The 23,166-nt window shown below is 32.2% G+C and overlaps 2 protein-coding genes and 1 long non-coding RNA gene across 48 annotated transcripts in view; 1 reads left to right on the top strand and 2 right to left on the bottom strand.

Annotated features, from left to right (window-relative positions):
* Positions 1–10,818: 10,818 nt before the first annotated feature.
* Positions 10,819–18,367, top strand: LOC127062794 (uncharacterized protein DDB_G0283357-like). Of its 36 annotated transcripts, none has more exons than XM_050991567.1 (11): positions 10,820–10,967; positions 11,054–11,113; positions 11,937–12,106; positions 12,280–12,396; positions 12,475–12,516; positions 12,723–13,955; positions 14,418–14,840; positions 15,303–15,341; positions 15,804–17,825; positions 17,897–18,028; positions 18,101–18,367. In XM_050991567.1, exons 4-11 carry the CDS (start codon positions 12,312–12,314, stop codon positions 18,136–18,138), a joined length of 4,014 nt encoding a protein of 1,337 aa, XP_050847524.1. In that variant the 5' UTR covers positions 10,820–10,967; positions 11,054–11,113; positions 11,937–12,106; positions 12,280–12,311; the 3' UTR covers positions 18,139–18,367. The 36 variants fall into 36 exon arrangements, with proteins under 36 accessions (XP_050847516.1, XP_050847524.1, XP_050847525.1 ...); XM_050991561.1 differs by having other exon boundaries at positions 10,822–10,967; positions 15,573–17,825; XM_050991559.1 differs by having other exon boundaries at positions 10,819–10,967; positions 14,418–15,572; positions 16,266–17,825.
* Positions 14,299–15,520, bottom strand: LOC127062801 (uncharacterized). Its single transcript, XR_007781204.1, has 3 exons — positions 15,372–15,520; positions 14,910–15,140; positions 14,299–14,447 (listed from the first exon to the last, which is right to left on the bottom strand). It is a non-coding gene; the product is annotated as an uncharacterized LOC127062801 (long non-coding RNA).
* Positions 18,368–19,324: 957 nt separating the features above from the next.
* Positions 19,325–23,166, bottom strand: part of LOC127062798 (protein trachealess) — an 86,617-nt gene continuing 82,775 nt past the window's right edge. For all 11 annotated transcript variants that reach the window (XM_050991569.1, XM_050991570.1, XM_050991572.1 and 8 more), the window contains one exon: positions 19,325–22,832. In XM_050991569.1, coding sequence (XP_050847526.1) covers positions 21,370–22,832 — 1,463 coding nt within the window. In that variant the 3' untranslated portion in view covers positions 19,325–21,369. The remainder of the gene's footprint in view (positions 22,833–23,166) is intronic.

The following is a 23,166-nucleotide window of genomic DNA, read 5'->3' as shown; positions in this document are numbered from 1 at the left end:
GCATACGTATGTGTCGTTAAATAGATATCTATATATGTATGTATGTACGATTATATGTATGTCGAAATATAATATGAAAATCACAATAAGAGAAAATACAATCGTATGTGATTAATTAATGATATATTATTAATTAGAGCATCGTCAATAAACGAAAAAAGTATAGATATTGCGAAAATGTAAGCAAAAAATTGATAATAGAAAGCGTCCGCAGAAAAATGCTAGGTTTTATATTCGCAGATATTTTTTAAACGAGATAATGTTCCGACTTGCGAATACTCGTACTTCCATTACGTGGAAATAGCGTTTTTGACAATTTGGTATATAAAATAAGAATATACGATAAAACAAATATATTAATTAATTAAAAAAGAAGCTCTGTTATAACCGGTAGTACAATATAATTTAAAAGAACGGGTTTACCAACAACAAGGAAATTAGATGGACCCTTATATATGCGTAGTATGCCTTTTGTGCAATAGCCCACCACTAATTTTTGTAATTTATTATTTAATGTACAATGTAATTTTTTCATTTATTATACAAAAATATCGTCTGTAATCCTGAATATTTTCTCTTAAGAACCATTTATCATTATCTAGAAAATCTGTCCTTGAGATCTTTTCGGATACTCGCGAAGAAAACGCATAGATAAAACACCTTTGTTCCAGCTTCGATATTTTCATCAATCATCAACTCTAAATTCATTTTATCAAATCTAAATCTCCAAGACACACAAATCTTGATAAACATTACGGGCTATTTCTCTTTTAGAGGCCATTAAACAAGTAACGTATGGAATAGGACCCTCACAACAACCAAATATTGTTACAATATCTATTCCCAAAATGATCTTTATTTCGCATTTACCTCACGATCTTCACGGAATACTTTAATTAATTACATTTTCCTATTTATTTGTGAGAACGTAACGATTGATATTTTCGGGAAAATTTTTGATAGCTTCGTATTCAGCGCGACCAGTAGGTCTGTTATTCTAGCTATTAAAAAGGAATGATAGTCAGAGTCTCCTTGCTAGGAGACTTTGACTACATTGCTAGACTACATTGCTAGTCAGGTGTGAGAAACGCGGTCAACGTGCTCTTATAGTTTTGTCCTCACAACATATTGAAATGTTTACAATATGATTTATGAACTCTCCAAACGAATACTTTGCTGGTCTAAACTAAGACAATTAATTACTACGATTCAATACCTATAGAAATAAAGATGAAAAACATGACAAAAATCCATGAACGTGTATACAATTATTTTTCACATGAATTTTTTTTCTCGATTTGTTGTCTACGCTCTATCAACAATGTCAATTGGAAATCTAATTAGGTGTAATTATCGTGACGATGAAGTTTCATTATAATCTCTAACAACACAAACGAATTTGAAAGAATGCTGATTGGTTGTGTCAAAGTGAACAGCCACTTTTGCACAATGCAACATTTTACGTACATCGCATGACTATATATGTAGATTTTATATATAGAATTTATTAATTTTTATTTATAAATTAAAGCAATATTCCATATAAAATTTAAGATTCAAAGTACCATTGAAAATCTAAATTCTGAAAGTGTAGAATTAGATAAATATTTTTTTACTTGTTAATTCGAATAGATCTTTCCTATACACACATTAAATTGACATTCATTTTGTAGCTTCTCCTTTTATAGCATTGATCAGAACAATATTTGAAAAAAAAAACTATACAAAAATAATACCAAAATGTAATAATAAATAAATATTTCAAACTTAAAATTATTATATTAATATTTCCTCAACACCTCTGGTTTTATAATAGTTTACGCCAACAATAAGTATAAAAGTCATTTTGGAACAATATTGACACAAAATCTCATTTGAAAGGTGAAGATTGAAGCAAGGACATAGCTTCTCCGAATTTTTCAAAAAGCTTTATTTTCTTTGAAAAAGATTGTGTAAAAATATGGTGTTCTTTCGAGAATAGTTGTATGTATAAAAAGCTTTTTCAAAAATTTAAGAAAGTTATGTCTTAATATAAACTTTCATCTTTGAAATAAGATCTTGTTTATTAAAATAGATCAAAAATTTAGCCTGGACTCGTTGTTAACGTAAATGCTATTTTCGCCATTTTTCATGAAAAAAGTTTTATATACCAATACCTTTTGAACTTCGCAGTAAAGGAGAAGAAGCTTATACCACGATTATTAATTTTCATATAAACGCTTGAATATGGTGTGTTTTGTTTTCGTGAAGTAATCGATTGCTTTCTGTTTGCATGCGTAAACCGATACTTCCGATCCATTCCATTAATTTTCCATTCCGATAATTTTCCGATCCATTCCAAATTCGGAAATATGTTTCTTGATGTTTACATGAAAACGCGGCAATAACTTCATCAAGCATTTTAATAAGCTTTTGAAAATTTATTCTATAGTAAAAATAAGAAAATACGTCTTTAGTTCTTCTCTTCAATTCTTCATTCTTTACGTCTAATATAATATAATAATAGTTCATACAATTGCCAAATAGAATTGGAGTTGGTTCTTTATTATCTTATAGCAAGATGCTCATCATACAACAACAACAGAGATTTAAAATAAGTAATATTTTTATATCAAACATTTTTTTAATATTTTTGATTTTTTCTTATTGTAACAATGATACTAATTATTTTGTATCTATTTTTCTGTTTCAAAACTTCGTTGCAATCACACGCGTAGCAATAACGTAATCAAGTATTTGTACCTTTAAAATCAAAATCAAAATAGCAAAGTAGAAGTTCGTGTTTGTTCGTTCATGTTTCGCAATTTAAACAACAAGTAAACTTGTATTAACTGCATGCAATGTAGTCGTTAGAGACAGTTTTTGCACAGTGTTTTTTTAATAGTTGTACGGACTGTATCTATAAAAGATAGTAAAGTTTACCGAATTAACTTCAGTAATCGTCTATTAAAAAATAACTATTATATATTAGACTCAATGCATCAATGAAAAAGATTTCAACCAACTTCAATGTCGATCTATCTCATTTTCAACTAGTTACGAATCATCCATTCTCAATTTCAATCTAAATTGTAGATAAGTTTTTTGAATTGAACAATATTTTAAATAATAAATGAATTTTTAAATCTCTCACTCATGTTGAAAATGAAATTTCTGCATCGTCACGAGTGATTGGTTGTAATTAATTAATAGAAGAGTATTGAATGACCACGAATAATTTCTTCACAGATTTACTCGTGAATAATTTCTTATTTTTTTATTAATTTATTAAATCAGGATAAGGTTTTCTTGTTTAAAAGCGTTTATAATTATTTGAAATTTTGAATGTTTTAATAAAAGAAATAGATCTTGTAGTACTATCAAATCAAAATCGTGGGGAATAGAAACAGTTTTAAATTTTTGTACGAGAGATCATAAATGAATCTTCAGATGCAGCAACCTCCACGTGTTGAAAACTGGATCGGTAGTATTTGCGATATATCGAAATTTTATGAAATGCAAATGCTACCTAACGAATGGTTGCATATTTCAAGATTTTTCCAAAATTTTTTCAGTCTAATTTCAACTAAATTAAAGATTAAATATAGTAGAATTCTAAAATAATTATTTAGAAAAATGTAGAAAAAACTTTTTTTATCGCACTTACGCTCGTCATCATACCTACATATTTCCTATTTATTTTTATGTACTTTTATTAACAAGTGTCGGGTGGGACTCATGAATAGAGCTCTTAGGTGAGGGCCTTTGGACAGCTCTCTTTCAACATTGTGTAGAGCTTTCTGGTGGAACCCTTGGAGGAAGTCTGGAGCAGGTAATTTTTTCTATAAAATCAAGCTCGATTTTGATACTCTATTTTTGGTCTTCGAGATATCGAGATCCATTTCTCCTTCTGAATTTCATGATTCTTCTTTTCCTTTCATTTTTGCTTTCTCTTCTTCTCATCTTCGCTTTCTCTTTTTTCCTTCTTCTCATATTCGCTTTCTCTTCTTTTCCTCTGCTTACTTTCGCTTTCTCTTTTTTTCATCTTCGCTTTCTCGTCTTCTCTTCTTTCCTACTAATTTTTTTCCTTTCTCCTCTTCTCTTCTTCCCTACTAATTTTCTTCCTTTCTTTTGTCTTTTTCTAATTAACCTTCTCTTTCCTACTAATTTTCTGTTCTCATTATTATTTTCTATCTCCTCTTTCTTCTCTTCCTCTCCTTTTTTACTTCTCTCCTTTTCTTCTTATTCGTCAGACTGAATCAACGAGGAAATGAATTCATCTGTGATCAAGTGGCGACAGTTGCTTGGCAAGAATTTATATATCGGCGTGAATCCGATGTATTGTCGAATGGCTCGATTCATCATCGATTTTTATATGGGTATACAGGTAAGATAGAAAAAACACTCCCATGCGTGTCGGCAAGCACAGGTGTGGGTATTCGCGGACATGATTAAAAACTTCACTATGGACTTTGTTTGATTGTTCAAAATTTTGAATATAAGATCGGTTATGTTAGAGAGCAGTGTATGTAGCTGCCGATGTTGTGACGGCCTGTTATTCGTAAGCAAGAACTGACCTTTCTTCACATAGCATGAATAGCTAGAATTCTTGGTTAACTTATGTCACCCCAGGAACGTCAGGAATCTGGATTTTAGAGTAGAGTCACCGTTATTCTAACATTCACGTAGGTATTCGCAATCGCGATTAAAAGTCCTACCGTAAACTTCGTTTTATTGCTTGAAATTTCGATTAGATTACATCGGAAATGCAGATTTTGAAAATGTTTATTTTTTGATTATAAATACTTGGATATAATATATCTTGATTGAATTAGGTAATTATATTTAAATAAATAATTGGATTAGATAACATGATAAAACGATTTCTTCTTCGAGAAAATCTAATTTCTTTATTATTGTTTTAGATTTACTGTAATATCTTCCAAACACATAAATCTAAATTTTTATATAGATGAACATAAAACTTTCCAGTTATGTGAAATGTAGAACGTTTTTTGTATTATTAGAATCGAGATATAAATTTTGTACTTTCTCTTTTTTAAAGTTCAATTGAATTCATAATTTCATTTTAAATCATAGGTGCCAAATATATGAGATATGGTAATTGCGGGTACTACTGAAACTGGATTGAATAAAGGTACATGTGAAAGTAAAACAAACACACTAAAATGTATGCCAAGTAAAATGTATAAAAGTATTCCATAACTATAAGTTACGAAAAAGTATATTTATTTAAATTAAAATCAAGAATTTTTCATTTTCTTTCATATTTTTTAATAATTCATTCGAATGTTTGGTATATTATCTCGAAAAAAAAGAAGTTCAAAAATATTTCTTTAAACCTCAACCATGTATCGTGCTTGAGACGAAATATTTTAGTATAATAATAATAAATATGTAAATATATAATTCTGCATAAAATCATCTTTATGCTAAATCGGTCGGTAAGATATCGATAACGCTGTCTAAATACTAATTCTAAATAAAATAATATCTGAGTTTATCGTAGATATCACAAATTCTGAAAACAAAATTTCTTATTAGCATAGCAAAACAAGCATATCAAGAATTAAAAAAAGTTATATGAACTTCTTTTTTAATATCCTTTTTTAACCGATCACAATAATTCATATTTAAGGCTGTTTATCATTCCTGATTTTATAATGGTTTATGCAAACAATGAGTACAGGCGTAATTTTTGAACAATTTTGATTAACAAGAATTCATTTTAAAGATGAAAGTTTAAGCGAAAATATGGCTTTGTCGAATTTTTAAAAAAGCTTTATTTTTGTACATAAACTATTCTCAAAAAGACAATTTTTTGAGACAATATTTTTCGAAAAAATTAGTTTTTTCAAAAATTCGTAAAAGCCATGCCCGCGCTTGATTTTTCATTTTTAAAATAAGATCTTGTTTATCAAAATCGTTCGAGATTACGCCTGTACTCATTGTTAAATCAAACCATTATAAAGTTAGAGGTGAATAGTCATAACGAAAACAGTGTTTGCACTTGTAGTTCGTATTTTGTCTATACTTGCAGCTACAGTAACACGCTACGATCAAAAGAAAACATTTTTTTTTTTAAATAAAAAGATCACGTAGAACTCATCACGGAGAAACATCACAATTTAAACGATGTAAAATGTGTTTGGATGTAAAATGCGTTTGGAGCACTTTGTCAACAAAGCAACAAAATAATAATTAAGATGGTATAAATCACGCAAATCAGTTTCATTTCTATATTATAATATTGAAATTTTGTAATAAATTTTGTACTAATAACTATTAATAAATTTCTACAAATGACTACTGTTTGGAAAATTGTTTGTATCGTTTGAATAGCTTGAAAAAGTTTTCTTTGAGATGTATGAAATATACAAATAACGATTACTTTCTATATGGTACCAACTTGCCATTTACAAGTTTATTGAACGAATGACGTAGGTAACGTTAACGTCACTCTTTTATAGGTGGCATTCATCCCCACGAGGTCCTGTTGGAAGACCAAGCTTCCTGGATTTTAATTTTTTAGCTAGAACGTACGAGGATGAACAATTTCCCCTTTAATGTAATTAGATAGTTGTTTCTTTTTATTTCCCAAAGGTACATGAGAAATTAACTAAAGAATGTTGACAAATGACAATTTTTTTGACCATTTTCATACTATATAATTGATTCTGTAGAATACGACAAAAAATTTGTTTCTGGAAATTATATCTATTTTCATATTGCTAGGTAGCAAAACATATTATAAAATTTATTCTCGTAATATTATATTCTTTTCTTTTTATATACATAAATTAACAAACATTTCTCTTTCTTTATTACACAGTAGTAAAGAATATAGATTCATCGAAAATCTTTCGTCAAATCTTTTTTTTTTTCGTAATATTATTTCTTTCTCTTTTACGTATTTTATTTTAATACGTATCTTAATACGTATTTTATTTAATAATTTCTTATTATACTACGCAAGTCAATCATCATTTTCTATTACGTGGTCAAAACAGCTGAAAAGGCTGAAAAAGATATGAGTTGGAAGGAAATCAATTTCACAACCAATCTCTTTTTATTCGACATATTATTTTTTTTTTTAACTACCATACGAAGTAATCAATAAATGCATATTGTAATAAATGTTTCTGCTTCATTTTTATTGATTAAAGAATAATATTGAATTAACTTGAAAAAACATTAGTTCTTTGTTAATATTCTTTCATAATAAAAATATCTTGTGGACGTTAATATACACATTTTTAGTTCCCATCTGTCAAACATCGGCCAAAACTATTGTTTATACAAAAAATATTTACTTTCCCGATTTCTTTTTTGTCATAATAAAAATTATATCACGGGCGAATTAATCAGCATAAGAAGTATCTGCTTTTTTATTATTATTCTTAAACATCAGTTAACATCATTCCTTCCTACGAACAACTGCATTTATAAGAAAATCGTTTCGAAGAATCTTTCATCAAAAACATATTCTTCATCTACGATGATCCAATGTAATATCAAGCATTTAACTTTGGAAGTTGTCGGATGTTATCGTCTAAAATGATGTGCTTTAACATTTTAAGCTTTTTATTGTTACAGTTCATCGGTGATGACATAACGCTTTAGTATAGCTTAAATGTAAAAAAAGGAAAAAAACAAAAATACGTATCTATATATTTTATTCGTAGAGAGCATATATTGAATTACAAGGTATCAGTTGGCGGTATTATACTATTTAAGATTATCAACGGCTCTTTTAATGCTTCTTGGGGATACTATAAATCAATGGGCAGAATTTAAAGGCAAGACATTTCCTTTTCAAACATTGTCCTTATTTTTAAGTGATTCGTAAAGATCCATACCGTATCCATTATGTAATTGCGATTAATCAGGAAGAAGAAAAAGATGACAAAATTTATAATGACAGTAATAACGAACTTTGACGAGACTAATATGACGCTGTTTTACAAAGCTTTATTCAAATGATCGGACGAGGAAGCTTTATTCGAGGTCAGACAAAAGGCAACTTTAGATAAAGGTCGATAGCTAATAAATCGATTGAAGTCAGAAAGGTTGTCGTTCGACAATTGCACGCGGAATCTGGATCAAAGTAAAATTTTTCCTCTAACAAAGGAATATTTTTTCGTACAAAAGAATATTTCATCGAAGATTTTTCTTGGAATCCTCAAAAAGAGTCAACGTAGTCGAGAAAATAAAGATCAATCATGATGTTGACAGTGTCCTTGGATATCGAACTAATGATAATTTGGATAGCACTTGCTTAGAAAATTATAGATACGATAATAATATTTACTTCAAAACAATCGGTGAAATTAGGAATGATAAGAAAAATCTTATGGAGATTAACAATGATTCAAAAAAGTTTTTCTCATACTGATTAATCCATCTTAACTGATGCTGAAGAAGAAAAAGAAAAAGAAGATGAAGAAGAAGAAAAAATTAAAGATGAGACGATAGATTTTATTTCGACAATGATGATTCCAGAGATAAATTTAATTCTAAACAAAATGATGTGATATATGATATGCCGATCATTGATATAGCAAATCTCAATTTGATTTCGAAAATATCTAATACGACGTATCGCAAGAACGAAGTTAAATGGATGATCGAGACCAATAATAATAATATAAAAATAATAGAAAGTAATATCGAAAATAGAAACGATTATGAGAGTGGAAAATTTAATTATGGATTGAAGAATGAATTTAGAAGGAATCAAATTCAAATTAAGGAAAGTTTAACTTTCAAAATGATTAACCTTACAGGCACGATCAAAAGATGTAGTGTTTGTCAAGATAATGTTATCCCGGAAATATTTTCAAATCCTACGAGAAATGTTAATTTCACGTTTACATCATCGTGTCATCGTAATTCCATCAATTTAAAATAAATAATTATTCAATATAATTAGAAATAGAACAAATTATAAATTCGATGTTCCAAATTGTTTGTTATAATATTCATGACATATATATATATATGAGATAATCATAATATTTAATATACATTTTTTAGAAATATAGGAACTCAAACGAATTAATTTGTTGCGTATAGCGAATTCTCTTGTTAATAATTAAGAATATAAAATAAATTAAGGATATTAAAAAAGCAAATATTCCTCATACTAATTAATTCATCCGTGATATAATTTTTATTATGACAAAAAAGAAATCGAAAAAATAACTATTTTTTGCATAAACAACATTTTTAGCCGATATTTGATAGATGGGAATTAAAAAAGTGTATATTAACGTCCACAAGATATTTTTATTATGAAAGAATATCAACAAAGAATTAATTTTTTTTCAAGTAATATTATTCCTTGATCAATAAAAATGAAGCAGAAGCATTTATTATAATATGCATTTATGCAATATCGATTATTTCGTATGATAGTTAAAAAAAAAATAATATGTCGAATAAAAAGAGATTGGTTGTGAAATTGATTTCCTTCCAACTCATATCCTTTTCAGTCTTTCCAGTTCTTTTGATCACGTTATAGGAAATATTAATTGACTTGCGTAATATAATAATAAATTATTAAATATTAAATTATTAAATTAAGGATTAATATATATTTTTTCTAACATGCCTGTATAAATGTCTACCTGGAATTCTTTTTCACTACTATTTGTACTATAAAACATATTTCAGTTTGGATATTTTACCATTGTTCTGATAAAAAAATGAGTCAATAAATAAGTTAGAATATTGTAATCAGTAATACGAAATCACGAAACAATATATACCAAGAGAATATTAATTTTCTGATTTTCTGAATTATTAGTGAAGGGATCTATCTATATCGCTCGACGCTTCAATATAAACTGATTATAGCTTTGAAAATCTGTTTCTCCAGTTTTAGGATTGCTTGTTTATTTTATAAAATTTCCCTATATCGTACAAAGCATACTCGCATACTATTGCTACACAAATCCTCCTTAAGCGGATTAAATTTAAATTCGCACGATCTTCTCAGAGGGAACATCCGAATGCAAAAGCTTAATATAAAATATGTAAAAAAGAAGAAGATAATATTACGAGAAAAAGTTTTCAAACAATATTTTTTGCTATCGAACAATATGAAAGTAGATATAACTCTCTAGGAAGAAATTTTCCGCGGATTTTACAGAAACAATTATATAATATGAAAATTGTAGTATCACTTATATCTAATAATATTATTATACTCTTTTCAAGTATAACTTAGACTTACAAAAAGAGACATTACGACTGTTCATCATCCCTGGTTTTATAATGGTTTAAGCTATCAATGAGAATTAGAATAATTTTTGATTAATTTTGATGAACAAGATTTCATTTTAAAGATAAAGATTTAATCTAGGAGTCTACCTTTTTAAATATTTGAAAAAGCTTTATTTTTTTTGAAAAAGTTCGTATTAAAAAATAATATCTTTTCGAGAATAATTTATGCACAAATAAGCTTTTTCAAAATTTATATAACTTTTTCATAATATTGTTTGATAACAAATGCATATAAAGTATATACATTTGTTGATTATTTTTTCAAAATTAATAATTAGTAAACATATATCATATATTAATATTAATAAAGATCGAAACATGTGTTGGTTTCCACATTATCTACGTATCTTTTCTCCCAGCGTTATTTTGTTACCTAACCTATACAAAACCAATTGTTACATACATGTGAAAAGGAATACCAACAAGCTTATGTACCAATACGATAAACATATGGTGGGGACAGTGTTACTCGTTTGATTTGTAGTTTATATTTTGTCCGTATCTGTCGCTGAAGTCACACATGCTTTAAGCAAAAGGTAATAAATAGCCTTAATGATAGATAATGTATCATTAGAGAAATACAGGAAAAGTTGTGAAACCAAAAGTTTATGAACTGTGACATCGATAGATAATTCAAAATAAATAAATTAATTAATTAAAATATAATTAAAAATTACAAGGTTCGTTTATACTAACGTATATAACCTAATGTATATGCATTTTCCTTATTAATATACTAATATTTTTTATACTATATTTTTTCTAGAAGTTAATTTCTTCTCGATAAAAGGATGATAAATAAAATGATTATTAAGAATTTTGTAAGGTAAGGAGGAAATAATTTTAGAAATTAAATTTTTAGATAAGTAATTAGCAATAAAATAAAAATATAGTAACTTCAAAGATTATCTTTTTCATTCTTAATTTATAGTTTTTTATTAATAATATAATTTATAGTTTTTTACTTTTTTAGTATCGAAAGTACCGAAATAGAAATATATTAATAGTCATTGAATCTTGTAGTATTATAATAAAGATGATTCATTTGAGAATCAAAGAATTATGCTTATATTAATATATATAGACAAACCATCCATACAAATAATTATACCTCTTTTGAAGAAACTGATTTTTACAGAAGAATTATTACAATGTATTTTTAAAATACTCTTTTACTTATTACGTTATTTATTTAGTACTTTAGAAAATGTTAAATAGCGTTTATAATTTTTTTCATATCAGATATTGATCAGTAAAAATGTAAATCTTTAAACTAGCATTTAGATGCTTGGAAAAATTATAAATATAACTCCTAGTCATAGTTAACTGTATATAACAACTTTAAACTTAATGCAAAAGGTAGAAAGGAAAGACGTCCTTCATCGGAAACATCCTTACATATACAGTCTTTTTCAAAGTAAATTGTAATTCAATGCTTTTACCTTTTAACTGAAGACAAATATTTTCAATTATGTCGATTGTATCATCGACGTAATTTTATGCGGTTTTGTGGTAAAAATTAGTAATATTATTACAGGATTTACCTGATGAATCATTGAGATATAAATAATGCTTTTAAGACAACCTATAGGTATTTGGAATGCTATAAACCAGTTTGTAAATCTTTTTATTGTATCTTCTATTTAAAGAAATGCAGACGCAGAAACGCGCATTCTCTCCCGCGATCTCATCTTCGGTACGAGCGTGACATGAATCAAGTTAGCTTTGGGAAACTCCTGAAGATCGATGACGTAGCTCAATCCTAGCCGCTTAGCGCCAGTCTTACCGATTATATTACAAAGAGCGGTACATACTCCTGGTAAGAATGAAATAATAACTATTCATTGCCACCCACATGTCTTCGACTTACGTTGGTTTCGATCGTATCGGTAAACTTATCCTTTCACTATGGGTAGCATCCTTATATATATACAAGTATCGAAACAGGATGTCCTCAGTAATAAGTGTTCAATTGTCTTATATACTCTGCAGGTATTCTTGAACATTTGGCGATAAATGATTAAATGGACAATATGTTTTCCTCGGACAATATTTATTTAAGATGTTATTTTTTTGTTATTTTTTTTGCTACGACGTACGCAGCTCCAGGTATCGTCTATTTTTTTTTTGTTTTAAATTATTTAATTTCTTTTCTATTATTATTTTAATAACGCGATATTTTTCTAGGAGGTTTAGGATCGTTTGCCGGTAGTAATTCCGCTGCATTCAGTATGTATATTTCTATTAATTATTTTCATCGTTACATTATATATATATATATATATATATATATATATATATATATATATATATATATATATACGCTTCGTAAAAATTAATTATTTCGTAAATTAAACATTGAAATAAAAATGAAATTGTGGCCTTTTTATTATTGCTTTTTAATATAATTTCAAATAAAATTTATATTATTTTAGGTAGTGCTTCAGCTAATGCATATGCAGGCTCTGTTGCAAGTGCAATCAGTTCTGCAAATGCTTTCACTGGTGGTACTTTCCCTTCAAAAAATCCTGATGGAACATATGGATTAACTCATCAGGAAGGCACTTCTGCTGGGTCTGGAAGCTATGTAGGACTTGAAAGTATTAATCCAGATTCTAATAAGTTTGGATCACCACATCAAGCCTTTGGTACTAAAAGAAGTTACAATGATAACAAGTCTCAAACAGTATGTTCTGGATGTCCAAATGTAAAAGAAAAATGGGAATTAGATAATTATGATGATCAATCTGAAGAAGAACCACAAGAAGAAGAGGAAGAAGATGATTGTGACGATGGTCAATACAGACCTGAACATCATTATCACCATCATAAAAGTAAAGTAGATAAGAAACAAGAACAACAAACTGTGTCAAGTGTACATAAAATAGGAAACAACGATCAATATAATTACAATCAAAGTAATGATAAAGATGGATATACCACTAGTGATAATAAAGGACAAGAGAATATTCATGATGGAAGATATAATAACTATGGTAATTCTGGACATGTTGGAGCAAATAATCAAAATTTAAATAATAATTATAATGCTTATCAACATAACACTGGTGCTTTGAAAGATTCTTTGCATCCTTCTTCAAGCTGGACTGATATAAATAAAAAGAAAGAAAATGAAAATAAAAATTCAGGCAATTCTGGAGTTGTAACACCTACTTCACCTAACACCTACACACCTACTATTGGAAAGAATTATGGAAATACAAATATAGGTGCAACTGGTGGTATAACACCAAGCCAAATAAATTTAGGCTTGACAAGAGGCACCAATGCAGATTGTTCTAATACTAAATCTGGATCCAGAGCAAACTGTGTAGAAAGTATAGCTGATTCTAATTCAAATCAAGCACCTGTTAAATTAAGCCAATCAAATATTAAAAAAACTATTAATGTAATAAGTTCAGAAGGAAACAGAGCTACTACAGAATGCAACAATTTACATGGAAATTGTGATAATAGTAAAACAGGTGAAACGGCACAATACCAATCTACATCTATAGATAGTACAAATAATTTGCAGAATGGATACACTGACAGTACTGGAAAAAAAAATAAACCACATTCATATGATCAAGAAAAAACAGGACAATGGAGAGATCAACCTAATAAAGGTAATTTGCCAAGTGGACCTGCTGGTAATGTGGGTGCAGGTTCTGGTTGTACTCCTGGAGTCTCTTCTCCTGCTTGTTCAAATGAAGCATCAACTCTTCAAAAGAACACACCAATTCCTCCTCAAACATATGGAACTGCTGGTAGTGGACCTAGTAATGTAGGTGTAGGAAACAAACCTCATGCGTATGATCAACAAAATACAGGACAATGGAGAGATCAACCTAATAAAGGTAATTTGCCAAATGGACCTGCTGGTAATGTGGGTGCAGGTTCTGGTTGTACGCCTGGAGTCTCTTCTCCTGCTTGTTCCAATGAAGCATCAACTCTTCAAAAGAACACACCAATTCCTACTCAAACATATGGAACTGCTGGTAGTGGACCTAGTAATGTAGGTGTAGGAAATAAACCTCATTCATATGACCAACAAAACACAGGACAATGGAGAGATCAACCTAATAAAGGTAATTTGCCAAATGGACCTGCTGGTAATGTGGGTGCAGGTTCTGGTTGTACGCCTGGAGTCTCTTCTCCTGCTTGTTCAAATGAAGCATCAACTCTGCAAAAGAACACACCAATTCCTACTCAAACATATGGAACTGTTGGTAGTGGAACTAGTAATGTAGGCGTAGGAAACAAACCTCATTCGTATGATCAACAAAACACAGGACAATGGAGAGATCAACCTAATAAAGGTAATTTGCCAAGTGGACCTGCTGGTAATGTGGGTGCAGGTTCTGGTTGTACTCCTGGAGTCTCTTCACCTGCTTGTTCAAATGAAGCATCAACTCTTCAAAAGAACACACCAATTCCTACTCAAACATATGGAACTGCTGGTAGTGGACCTAGTAATGTAGGTGTAGGAAATAAACCTCATTCATATGACCAACAAAACACAGGACAATGGAGAGATCAACCTAATAAAGGTAATTTGCCAAATGGACCTGCTGGTAATGTGGGTGCAGGTTCTGGTTGTACTCCTGGAGTCTCTTCACCTGCTTGTTCAAATGAAGCATCAACTCTTCAAAAGAACACACCAATTCCTACTCAAACATATGGAACTGCTGGTAGTGGACCTAGTAATGTAGGTGTAGGAAATAAACCTCATTCATATGACCAACAAAACACAGGACAATGGAGAGATCAACCTAATAAAGGTAATTTGCCAAGTGGACCTGCTGGTAATGTGGGTGCAGGTTCTGGTTGTACTCCTGGAGTCTCTTCTCCTGCTTGTTCAAATGAAGCATCAACTCTGCAAAAGAACACACCAATTCCTACTCAAACATATGGAACTGTTGGTAGTGGACCTAGTAATGTAGGCGTAGGAAACAAACCTCATTCGTATGATCAACAAAACACAGGACAATGGAGAGATCAACCTAATAAAGGTAATTTGCCAAGTGGACCTGCTGGTAATGTGGGTGCAGGTTCTGGTTGTACTCCTGGAGTCTCTTCACCTGCTTGTTCAAATGAAGCATCAACTCTTCAAAAGAACACACCAATTCCTACTCAAACATATGGAACTGCTGGTAGTGGACCTAGTAATGTAGGTGTAGGAAACAAACCTCATTCGTATGATCAACAAAATACAGGACAATGGAGAGATCAACCTAATAAAGGTAATTTGCCAAATGGACCTGCTGGTAATGTGGGTGCAGGTTCTGGTTGTACTCCTGGAGTCTCTTCTCCTGCTTGTTCAAATGAAGCATCAACTCTTCAAAAGAACACACCAATTCCTACTCAAACATATGGAACTGCTGGTAGTGGACCTAGTAATGTAGGTGTAGGAAATAAACCTCATTCATATGACCAACAAAACACAGGACAATGGAGAGATCAACCTAATAAAGGTAATTTGCCAAATGGACCTGCTGGTAATGTGGGTGCAGGTTCTGGTTGTACGCCTGGAGTCTCTTCTCCTGCTTGTTCAAATGAAGCATCAACTCTTCAAAAGAACACACCAATTCCTACTCAAACATATGGAACTGCTGGTAGTGGACCTAGTAATGTAGGTGTAGGAAATAAACCTCATTCATATGACCAACAAAACACAGGACAATGGAGAGATCAACCTAATAAAGGTAATTTGCCAAATGGACCTGCTGGTAATGTGGGTGCAGGTTCTGGTTGTACGCCTGGAGTCTCTTCTCCTGCTTGTTCAAATGAAGCATCAACTCTTCAAAAGAACACACCAATTCCTACTCAAACATATGGAACTGCTGGTAGTGGACCTAGTAATGTAGGTGTAGGAAATAAACCTCATTCATATGACCAACAAAACACAGGACAATGGAGAGATCAACCTAATAAAGGTAATTTGCCAAGTGGACCTGCTGGTAATGTGGGTGCAGGTTCTGGTTGTACTCCTGGAGTCTCTTCTCCTGCTTGTTCAAATGAAGCATCAACTCTGCAAAAGAACACACCAATTCCTACTCAAACATATGGAACTGTTGGTAGTGGACCTAGTAATGTAGGTGTAACAAACAAACCTCATTCGTATGATCAACAAAATACAGGACAATGGAGAGATCAACCTAATAAAAGTAATTTGCCAAGTGAACCTGCTAGTAATGTGGGTGCAGGATCTGGTTGTACATCCGGAGGCTCTTCTATCTGTACAAGTGAAATACCATCTGTGCAAAAAAATATTCCAACTTCTTCTTATACATTTGGGACTGTTGCTACTGGACCTTATCAAAGTAATAAAGATACTAAACAATCAGGAAATTGTGGTGCGTTTAGTAGTAGCACATGCGTAAGTAGCACTGAAGTTCCTATAGGAAGTTCTCAAAAAATAGATGGTGGTATTGGAAGTGGACACAATGTTCATGGACAAACTAACTCTGGAAATAAAAATTCATATCCATTGAATGCTGGAAATCCTTTCTTACATGGTGGACAAGATAATCTGAAACCATTTATACATACGACTAGTTCACCTATATTTATTACAAACAATGTTGATTCAATAGGTACAACTTCCAAACCTATTGGTTTTGGAAATCCTTTTCTAGATGGCACCATAGGTAATACATTCGGAACCGAACATGATAAACATAATACAGGAATAAATCCTATTAAAAGTGATCCTTTAAATAAGCCTATTGGTGCAGGCAATCCATTTTTAACAAATAGCGGAAATGGAGGAAGTAAAAGCAGTACTCCAATTTATTCTGGTGCAAGTATAGGAAGCATTTCAAGTCCCAGCATTCTACCATCAGTTACAACTGTCCTACCTATTGGGCAAAATAATCCATTTTTGGAAGTATCAGGTGGAAATGTAGTAAACAAATATCCTCCCGGTGTATATCCAAGTGTAGCTGAAAACAATAAAAATGTATTCTCTGGAAGTGGAACTCCTGCAAATAAAGAATTTCCTAAATCAGGAGTAGGAATTACATCTTCTGGAAGTAATCCAAATACAAATCGTGGAGTAAAAGGTGGTAATCAGCATAACAAAATATTTGAAAATGTTGCAACTAGTAACGCAGGTGCTTTGAGTACTGGAAACATTGATACTGACAAAAGTACTGGACTGAATATTCCTAATGCATATAATAATAATAATAATGTTGGTCATGGTGCCAGTTCGTTGCCAGGAACAGCTAATATTAACAAACCTTCTTATACACTTTCAACATCTCCTGAATCTTATGGTCATAAAGATACGTTACCACGAACAAGTGGAAGTGATAGCGCCACCAATGGCAATGGAAATTCACCGTCCAATTCTTTGATTAATGGTCATAATGCAAATGGTCCATTTAATCCTCAAATAACAAATGCCGGAGCACAATCATTTGCAGGTGCTCATGCCGGAAGTTTCGCTAGTTCTTTTAGTAGTTCTCAAGCTTCAAGTTCAAGCTCGAGTTTTGCCAGCAGTAAATCTGGATCATATACAGCCAATGGAGGTTTGCTATTTTTATACTTTTTTATATCAAAAAATTTGTATAATTTCATATTTTTCATATGTACTTTTCAGATCCGAATGTTTTGCATCAATTAAATAGGAATTGGCCGTTTGACATTGCTACAAGCGTGAGTGGAGCCAGTTCTTGGCCATCTTTAAATGCAGGATCGCACGCCTCTGCATTTGCTAGTAGTAGTGCTGGCAGTGTGTATTTTTAATTTTAATACTTTGCTAATTATTAAAATATCAAAATTCATTAAATTATAACTTTTCTAGGTTGGTCCGGATCTGAACCGATCGGTGTAAAAAGTTAATAAATTAAATACAAAAGCGTAATTCAAATGTGGAAGAAAAAAAGAAGCAAACTTTCAAAAAGGGACCCATTATCGTATATAATTCAATATATTATCACTTAAAACGAAAATATTAAGTTATGATTGAAATGAACAAGTAGCAAAGATGTGTAATGCTTGAAAATATTTTTAAATATATTTCTTTTAATTAAATATATTATGTATATTTACATAATATATAAAATGCAAATTGTGTTTTATACTTTCTTTTCTTTTCTTTTTTTTTCCCTTTGATTTCATTATCATGAACTTTAATATGAAAAAGTATGTAGATCAAAAAGAAACTTACTTCGTTATAGAGATGAATGATATTCGCTGTATCAGGATCACGCGAGTTGTTCATTCTTACATTTAGAGAGATACTGAATGGATCCCAGAAAGAGGATAAATAGTAAGCAAATACATTCATGATCGACTATGATTGGTCGTTTTCCACGTGTACCGAACACGTGGTATATGCATTTTAACCAATCAGAATATTGAATAGAGTGTCTGGCAGAAGTTCCATCAAAGCAAAATTATCGATCGTTTTTCTGTCTACATAATACTCGAAATATAATTATTTTACAAGAACTTACCCGACCAGAAGATCAATGATTTTGTCTAGAGAACAGCTGAGCATTATCAAAATATATGCTTTTAAAATTGTCAATGTTTTATGCAAATGATTTATATTATAATAATATACGCATGAAGATTAAATAAAATTCATATTCGTCGATACTTCAGGCGTTTAAAGGTATATTTCACAAATCGTGTTTTCCTTTTACATGGGCTGATTTTCTAATAGAAACAGAATTTGTAAAAACTTCGGAAAAACGATGGGTAGAAATATATAACACAATATTGCAGAGAGCGCAGGCTCTATTTATACACAGTGCACTCCTCGTCGGGAACTACCGATTAAAAACGTTATTCGATAAAATAGAACGTTCTCCTAGAGAGATTACATCCCAAACATTTTTTGGAGTAATCTCTTTTTTTTCTTTTGTTTCTCTTTATATTTCGTTATTTTTTCTTTTCTTTCGTATCTCCTTCTTCCTTTCTTGTTCTCTTTTCATTTTTCTCGTGCTCAACACTTGTCTCCTTCTTTTATCTACATTTACAACTATTCAGTACATAGAAGACAACGCTTGCGCAGCACCTGTAAATATACATATCTTTATTTATTCTTAACGTGTAAACAATTTGACAAAGTGCTTAACAAATGCATTATTCTTCTTTTTCTTCTTGTTTTTTCCTTTTTTTTTTGTTCTTTTCTTTTTTTTTATTTTCATTTAATCCTTTAATTTATTCACCGTCCGGCGGAGCTCGAAATCGTCGGCCGTGGAAATTTTTCTTTTTTATTTCGAGCTCAGCCTAATATCACTTAATTACCGCGAAAACTTTACACTTATCGCGAAAACTGAACTACTTTAAGATGTGCGGAAATGAAGGTTACAAGGTAAAAAACAAAATGAGAAATGGCGATAAGTCGTACAAGTATGTATGTATGTATGTATATGTATGTATATGTATATATATATATATTTATATAATATATATAATATGCCCTATGTGAAACGAAAAGAGTTTATTCGTCGAAAGAGTTCAGAGTACTTTGGCAATGAGAGAGTTTCTACACGTATTATCGCGAGTGATAGCGATCCGCGCGATTTTAATTAGATCTTATCTTTTCTTTTCTTTTCTTTTCTTTTCTTTTTCTTTTTATTTTTTTCTTTTTTTCTAAAACTGAACGATTAAAACGAACCACGATGAGCTCGTTCCAAAATTTATCATCAACGTAGCGTACATACGTGTGTAGTTTCATTCGATCGAGGTACGAGGAGCAAAACGAAACGATTTACGGTATAAAAAAAATTGCTACAAGTAGATAATATATAATAATAATTATAATAATAGTTATAATAATAATAATAATAATAATAATAATAATAATAATAATAATAAAAATAACCATAATAATAATAATAATAATAATAATATTAATAATAATAATAATAATTCGAGTAACGATCGTCACAATGCAAATATAGTTCCATCAATACCATCAACGACAACGACGATTAATTATTATTGGTAGTCCTCTTCCTCTCTTTATTATTTTCCTTCCTCTTGCATATCCACTATTTTGCATTTTAACAACCACATAGATACATACACACGTCGTCGCATTGAAATCACTTTGATAGAGACTCACGCTAGATGCCGGCACAAAATTCATTTCTTCTTGTTTTGTTGCGCGTAATCCCTTCGAGGCCTACGTTCCAACGTAGATAATAATTTAGTTTTACTGTTTCTTTTTATTTCTTTTCTTTTATTTTCTTTTATTTTCTTTATTTTTTCTTGTTAATTCTTTATATTACAATAAGTTTGCATCCTACGTGCAAGAACTAACCCTTTGCGGTCTGACACGATGCAGCACTTTTTTTTAGTCAGACGTTTTTCTTGCTTACCTATATTGCACGATTTCTTGTCTCTTTAAAAGGCAGACAAAGAAGAAAAAGATAGAGAAAGAGAGACAGATAGAGAGAGAGAGAGAGAGAGAGAGAGAGAGAGAGAGAGAAAGAGAAAAAAGAGAGCACCTCGAGAAAGAAATAATTTCTTTGTTAGTCCAGCATAACGTCATCGAATCGACACAAGCAAATATCATTTCGGATAAAACAGTCCCAAGGCGTAACTAGAATCTATTTATCTAGTTCTGATCGATACGTACGTCCCCTATCATAGCTCGTAATACCCCACAATTAAATTCAGGCTGTAATGGAAGTATGTCAGGCTGCAAGGGGTTAAATGTGTTATGGCGATATAGTCACAGCACGATCGTTGCCTTGGGCGTGCGAGACAAGGATGACAACACGATCGTCGCCTTGAGCGGGCAAGACGACGATGACAAACACTTTCGACATTTCTTCCTTTAGTTCCTTTTCTACCAACTAATCGTTGATACATATCGATATAATGATCGATACAAATCAGCTAGATTTATCAACGAAATGAGGCTGATGGTTCGGGGAGTATGTGGTAGAAAGAAAGGACTCAAAGTTAAAGCGAAGAAAATCGATCACGTTGACTATTCGTTATCTTCGATTGATATGCATACGAGAGAGTCCCGTCAGTCTGATCATGTCCTTCGTTCAAAAATTCAAATTATTTAAGTACACGCGTGTCGCGTACAGCACTAGGACGCCACTAGGACGTCGAACCGTACCAACTGTTCGCCGTTGCCTTGTTAGACGGGTGATAGATATGAAAGCCAGCTGCTGCGGCTGCCGCGGCCGCAGCTGGGTGATGGTAAAACTGAGCTTGTTCTCCGAGACCAGCAGAGGCGTACGCTGCCGCAGCATCTAGGGCACTCGGGTGAACGGTCGCTGAGTAGACTTGTGGTTTTAGAGGTAAAGGTTGAGCTGGTTCATACTGATGACGTAATACAGGTTCCCCATAGGCCGAAGAGGTGTCATACGAGCTGATTACATTCACCGGGTGAAGTTGTTGTTGTTGTTGTTGTTGCTGTTGCTGCTGTGGTTGCTGTTGATGGTGATGGTGGTGGTGATGTTGTTGCTGTTGTTGTTTGTCACGAGGCGAGACCGATGACGGTGGCGTCATGGCTGAATGATAATCTACCGCGTAACCACCTGCCGTTGAATATGAGGATACCAAACTTGTAAAAGCATCGGTTCCACAGCTATTACCACCAGCCGAAGCTTTTTGATTATGTGTAGTTAGAACAAACTGATGTTCGCCGTAGGTACTTGAACCTTCGGAACCCGGTGGCGTTGGAAGAGGACCGTTTTGGCCGGTCTCGCTGGCATAATAGGATCCACCCGACGAAGGTGTCCTCGCACCTCCAGCCGACGTTATCCCGTGAACGTTCGCACGTATTACGCTTTCCCGATTTGCATAGAGCTGTCTAAGAAGAGCCGAGGCTGGTAATGGGGCGGTCGCTGATTGTTGAGGACTTAGATGACCGAGGTGATGATGTGCTCCTATCCATTGTATCGTACTTCTTTGCTGTTGTTGCTTTAACAAGGCATCCGTACTAAAATCTGTAGGTTGGTGTAGACTCGGAGAATTAGATTTATTCAATGCTGTACCAGGTAGGTGCTTTGACATCGCTTGTTCCAGGTCCTTCACCGATGTCCCAGCTGTAGCACCAACAGCACCGACGCTTCCAGGACCGGTGTCGGTTCCGCCGGTGTTACTACCAGGATTACTATTCCCACCACCACCACCATTTTCGGTTACATCAGTTGTCCCAGACCTAGCAGTTCCTTCACCACTTCGTCTAGACTTTGGACTCGTCGCGCACAAGACTTGTTCGCTCGTAGAGATCGAGTGATTTGAAGGTGTTGGGCTTAAAGGATTATTCCTCTCGCTGTTTGCCACTTTCTCAGTAACCTCCTCCTCTTCGTCCTCTTCGTTCGAACTGCTCTCCTCCTCGTGAAGCTTTCGCTTGTGTCCACGTAACTTCACCACCAACGTGCTGATGTTCCCTATTGCTGCTTGTGGTTCCTGTTGAAGCTGAGCCATGCTATCGTGATGCCTGTTGCCTCTCTTCTCGCTCTCCGAACCCCGTGTGTCCTCCCGATCTTCCGGCGGAGAACGATGAGGATTTTCTTGATGCTGATTCGTCGGACCTCCACGACTTCGTCCTTCTGAAATGATACGGATCTCTTTTCTATTTTACGCTGACTTTCTTTCGATCTACGTTTGGACACGTACGATATTAGTACGTATTCTCGCGGAAATGAACGTTAAAGCTTTTCTCTTTCACGCGATCTAAGTTTTGCTAACACAAATTTAATTGTGTTTGTAAATCGTATTTCTTTACAAAAAAGATAATATATAGATAATCTATATGTATATTATATTTTTGAAATGAAATATTTTAATTTCTCTTATTATAGTAGCGCTGAATTAATATACGTATGTGTCGATAGATCTTTCTGACATAATATTCTATTGATTTTTCTCTCACGTGGATAGTAT

The sequence above is a fragment of the Vespula vulgaris genome, chromosome 3 (genome assembly GCF_905475345.1).
Source record: "Vespula vulgaris chromosome 3, iyVesVulg1.1, whole genome shotgun sequence".
In the NCBI taxonomy this organism is placed as follows: Eukaryota; Metazoa; Arthropoda; class Insecta; order Hymenoptera; family Vespidae; genus Vespula; species Vespula vulgaris.
The sequence above is the reverse complement of the archived record's forward strand: the minus strand, read 5'-3'. Positions and strand labels throughout refer to the sequence as shown.

What these genes read in the sequence shown, in the direction of transcription:
- LOC127062794 (XM_050991532.1), top strand. Translation starts at nt 12,312, where the DNA reads ATGGACAATATGTTTTCCTCGGACAATATTTATTTAAGATGTTATTTT. An exon ending in TACGACGTACGCAGCTCCAG is followed by an intron (nt 12,397 to 12,474) that starts GTATCGTCTATT and finishes ATATTTTTCTAG; the next exon opens with GAGGTTTAGGATCGTTTGCC. An exon ending in TGCTAGTAGTAGTGCTGGCA is followed by an intron (nt 18,029 to 18,100) that starts GTGTGTATTTTT and finishes TAACTTTTCTAG; the next exon opens with GTTGGTCCGGATCTGAACCG.